General features: G+C 39.9%; 1 protein-coding gene across 1 annotated transcript; it reads left to right on the top strand.

The window, feature by feature from the left end:
• The first annotated feature begins 480 nt into the window (after positions 1 to 480).
• Positions 481 to 1,563, top strand: LOC149494621 (uncharacterized). Its single transcript, XM_089724376.1, has 2 exons — positions 481 to 798; positions 925 to 1,563. The coding sequence occupies exons 1-2, from the start codon at positions 481 to 483 to the stop codon at positions 1,561 to 1,563; spliced, it is 957 nt and encodes a 318-aa protein (XP_089580502.1).
• Positions 1,564 to 5,244: the final 3,681 nt, after the last annotated feature.

Genomic DNA, 5,244 nt, shown 5'->3' with positions numbered 1-5,244 from the left:
GCCTGATTCTATACCTCTTAGTTCTTCGGGCTCTCGCTTTGAGATTGAATACTCTCCAATTCAAACAGATTATTCAGTTCTAGTTTCTACTTTTGCTGATAAAATGGCTGAAACCAGTGTTCCTCTATCCGATATTGAGAAGATGATTGAGAAAATAGTGGCAGCTAGCCTTGAAAAGCTCCTATGCATTGATAAGGGTAAAGAGCAAGTAATGATTGAGGATGAAGAGCCTAAAGTTGAGTCTAAGAAGAAGAAAAATGTTGATGACACTTGGCAAGATGAAGAATTTTTCTCAAAGAAGATACCAACAAAAAAGTTGAGCCTGAGCCAGTTGTGTCAGAAAAGTTTGACAATTGAAATAAGAAGCTCGAAAAGCTACGTGTATTCATGAAGTCCAAGGGAATGGACCAATATATTGACATCGATGAGCATGATGATGAAGAGCTAGAATTAAAGCAAACTACTGCAATGACCTAGAAGATGTCTGAAGTGGCAAAGTATGATGGTAATGGTGACCCTAAGGTGCACCTCATGCAATACAAGTCCATCATAGAATTGGCGGATTTGCCATCGAGGGAAATTCTGAAGATGTTCTCGATGTCCTTAATTGGGTCTATCCAAACTTGGTATTACAATCTCAAAATGAAGGTGAGAAGAGATTGGAATGAGCTCACCACGGTTTTCCTAAAAGAATATGCTTACAACCTTCAAATGAGCGTCAATTTGAGGGATTTCAAAGCAACTGTGCAAAAGCAAGACGAGACCTTTACAGACTACATGGCTAGGTGGAGAGCCAAGGTCATGCAAATGAGGAACCGTCCGAATACCAAACAGCATATTAAGATTTTTGTTAAGGGGACTTTGCTAATTTTTCATGAGAAGTTGTATTATATGCCTTTGATAGAGTTTTCATAAGTGTATGAGGTGGGAACCGCCATTGATGACAAGATCCGAGAAGATAAAAAGTATGGGAACCATGTCGAAAACTTTAGTAGATTTGGGTTCCAAGGGTCAAGTTCATCTGCCAAAACCCTAAGCACCAACAAGAACACAACAGCTGCCACTCTAGATCTGAGAGCTACCAATGTGCCAATGAGAAGATTTTCCAATTTCGGCACTCCTTTCTCCAAAGTATTTAAGAAAGTAAAGTCGGTAGGTCTGTTACGACCGCTCGCACTGAGACCTACTCTAATAAATTTGCCAAAGAATTTTGATCAAAATGCATACTGTCACTTTCATCAGAGCAAGGGTCACACCACTGACAATTACTTGCGATTGAGGCATGAGATTCAAAATTTAATAAATGATGGCAAAGTGATTGATCCTAAAAATTCAAGGCCTAGCACGAGGACAATCCGCTCCCTAATTTCAATAACATGCCACCTCCTAAGAACTTGTATATGGTTGAGTCTGAAAAGACTCCCGAGGAGGTCCGAAAAGACTCCCGAGGAGGTGTTGGCCGAATTTGAAGAAAAGGAGGAGGAAAGAGAGAGAAAGATGCTGTTGGAACATATCTATGTTATCATGCTGAATGTATGGGACAGTGATGAAGAATGGATATAAGGTGAGGAACATGCATTGGAAGCGATGATGACGTAGTTGGGCATCCTGTTACTCTGGACGTTTGGAGTAGCGAAGAATAAGAAGCAAGAGCTGTGAATCACATGACCTGAAGTGGTCGGATTTATCAACCGGATATGATCAAGTCTAGGGAAGAAAAAGAAAAGGAAAGCTCATCTGGTATGCCAAAAATAGAAAATGAAGACAATGCTCTGATTGAGATAAAGAGAACCCATGCAAATGTAAGCATGTGGGACCTGGTCGTCTCATCAAAGAAACACCGTGAAGCTTTGCTAAAATTAATGGTGGAGATTCTTGTTTCATCGTCCATCTTTTCAGCTGATTTTATGTGGATAGTCAAACATAATCCTCTCACTATAACCTTTTTTGATGAGGAACTTCCTTCTGAAGGAAGGAATCTCACCAAAGCTCTATTTATAAAGGTGTGAATACTCAAATTTTGAGGCTTGAAAAGCCTGTTTTTCTAAGACTACAGACACTCCGACCGGACCGAAGGCCATTTTGGAAGTTCACCGAAAGTATGCCAATATGGTACTTAAAACGTCCGGAATGTCGCGAGGATCGCGAAACAGGTCCCGAAATATTTTTCAGAGATCCGAAACTCCTGAAAACCCCTCTGAAACGAAAGGCCCAAGGGGCCGCCGCCGAGCACGGCGGCTCCAGCCGCCGGACACGGCGGCGCCTGCCGCCAGCCTCCGGCGGCACCCGCCGCCGAGCACGGCGGCGCCTGCCGCCGACCTCCGGCGGCACCTGCCGCCGAATGCCCATTTCTGCGTATAAAAATGGCCTACGGGTCTTCATTTTGGCCACTCCTGTCTGTATTGACGGACGATCTTTCTCCCTCACGCTTTTGCGATTCTTTTACCGTTTTTTGCATTTTTAATTCAGTCTTTATTTTTTTTATGTGTTGTGATACTTGGCCACTAAAATTAAACAAATTCTAATTAATTAATTGATATTCCCTGAACGAGGAGCTTAATCTGGAGCTAAGAAGCGGTCGTCGATTAAATCAGGTATATAAACGAAACTCTGCTCATTTAATTTTAGCACTTCATGCATATTTCTCTTCTACTCTTAATAATTCTACAACTGCATAAATGCATTCATGTCATTATTTAGGTAAATAAACTACTTTAATTAAACACGATTAAATTTAAATGCCCGGTTAATTAATAATCGTGGTGTTAGATCTTAAATCCGACAATTTTGGCTAAAGAATCTAGTTAATTAATAACTACGGTTCAATCGCCTTATTTCGAACAAAATCTGGCTTAAGTCCAATTAATTGATAATTGTGGCTAAAAGCCTTAATCAATCGCGTTTTGGCAACAAATTGCCTACAGTTTAATCAATTACATTTTGGCAACAAATTGCCTACGGTTTAATCAATTTTTGGCAAACAAATCGCCTATAAATAAGATTAACCATTTTTAGCGACAAGTCGCTTAAATCAATTTTTTGACAAATTGCCTAAATCAACTCATTTTGGCTAAAAGCCTTAAAATCAATCAATTTTGGCGACAATCGCCCAATCAACACTCTCGGCAAACAAATTGCCTAAATCAACACATTTTGGCTAAAAGCCTTAAAATCAATCATTTCGGCGACAATCGCCCAATCACATCATTTTGGCAAACAAATTGCCTAAATCAACACATTTTGGCTAAAAGCCTTAAAATCAATCATTTTGGCGACAGTCGCCCAATCAACAATTTCGGCAAACAAATTGCCTAAATCACAACACTTTTGGCAAACTAATTGCCTAAATCAACTTTTTGGCTAAAAGCCTTCAAATAATCAATTTTGGCAACAATCGCCTAAATGATCATCTTTTGGCAAACAATTGCCTAAATCAATCTTTTTGGCTAAAAGCCTTAAATCAACATCTTTCGGCAATAATAAGCCCGAACATCAATTTTTGGCGACAAATCGCTCAACAAAACGTCTTTCGGCAATAATAAGCCCGAACATCAATTTTGGCAATAAATTGCCCAATCAAACACTTCCTTTTGGCGACAAATCGCCCGACAAAATCAATTTCGGCAATAATAAGCCCGAACATCAATTTTGGCAATAATAAGCCCAAATATCAACTTTGGCGACAAATCGCCCGACAACCATTTTTAGCACAAATGCCTTAAAACCAACATTTTTGGCGACGAACGCCTAATCGAATCAATCGATCCTTTGGCAAAATGCCTAAACAAACATGCACAAAGCATACACACACTCATGCATTAAGCATACACCTTCAAAGCCCTTCAAAGAAGGCCTATCGAACTACGTTGACTTTGATCTTCCATTCAAACGGAAGTACGTAGGCACGTTAGGGATTTAACCCCGAGCGGCAAATCGAAATCACTTAAACATTTCATTTGGTCCAATTACATCGTTTACCCTGCAAAGCATTCATTCATTTGGTTAGTTCATTAGCATGACATAGTCTCGGGATCCACCTCGGGTTCGTAGACCATGCCTTAACATTGGGATAATTAATCTAATAATTAGGTTAATTAAAATTGGAGTCACTTAGGGTTTTTCCTAGTTTACCCTAAAATAATTAAACAAGGTGGCGACTCATACATTCACGTGCATTTCTGCCCTTAGTCACATGCATTCATATGCCTATGATATTTGGGGTAGGGGTTCACAGTTTGGCGACTTCACTGGGGAATATTTATGTAATCATTTTGCATGAAGTGGACTACAATTGTTGTGTAAAATTAACCTGCCCTTCTTTAGGGTATTGTTTTATTATGCTTTGATTTGCAGGGTACCCTAATGCGAGTAAAGTGTTCTTTCCTTAAGAATACTTTATATGAAAATTTGGACTTAAATGTAAAATATGATTAAGACATTAAAACTTGTTGATTTATTTGCACGATTGAGAATCTTTTTCTCCATTGCATAAAAAATGAATTTCAAATGAATTTCTTCTCTCTCTGTTCAAACTTCTGAGTCTGAATAGCAAGTAGCGCTGATCGACAGGTCTCTTTGATTATGTCGACGGACAGCCAAAGCGTCCTCCCTGTTACCGTAAACCATCCCTAATCCTTTTGGGGATGGCCCATGAGTATGCGTACCGTTGGACCCACGCGAAACTCCTTGTTTCACATGTGGTTAGGTATATCCATGCTCAAGGTTCAAGGGTCCCTTAATAAACCGATTCTCTATTTGTGTCATAGCCTATAGAACCTATCCTTTAGGACTGTATGCACCAAATAATGCGAATCATCTCATTGAAACGGATTATGACATGTTGTTGTGCGCATTCACGACATATCATAAACATCAAATAAACACAAAAGGGACACAAAACATTCTTTTGTTTTAAGCATGCACAGTTGGACAAAGAGATGATCTACCTCATATCAGTTACCCTGATACACAATACCACCTACTGAACCCTAATACGACTACCCTCATACTTACAGGTACCCACTGTTCAAGTGCCGACGTCATGCCAGCCACACCTACAGTGCTATCACCAATCTCATCAACTTCAACTAAACCAATGGCATCACTAGCTGACATCCAAACCCTTATGGAACAATTAGAAGTCAGAATGCAAGCTAGGATGAATGAGGCATTGGCTGCCCAAAGGACCGCCTTAATAGCTAAAATGGGTAATGGTAATGAAAATGGGGCCTCGGTTGGAGGAAA

The sequence above is a fragment of the Jatropha curcas genome, chromosome 7 (assembly GCF_041381405.1).
Source record: "Jatropha curcas cultivar XTBG-Jc1 chromosome 7, XTBG_Jcur_1.0, whole genome shotgun sequence".
Classification (NCBI taxonomy): Eukaryota; Viridiplantae; Streptophyta; class Magnoliopsida; order Malpighiales; family Euphorbiaceae; genus Jatropha; species Jatropha curcas.
Note: the sequence above shows the minus strand (reverse complement) of the source record. Positions and strands in the feature narration are given on the sequence as shown.

Excerpts from the sequence above, each read along its gene's own strand:
- LOC149494621 (XM_089724376.1), top strand. The coding sequence starts at position 481 with ATGTCTGAAGTGGCAAAGTATGATGGTAATGGTGACCCTAAGGTGCAC. Across the intron at positions 799-924 it reads TGGCTAGGTGGAGAGCCAAG|GTGGGAACCGCCATTGATGA; the intron begins GTCATGCAAATG and ends TAAGTGTATGAG.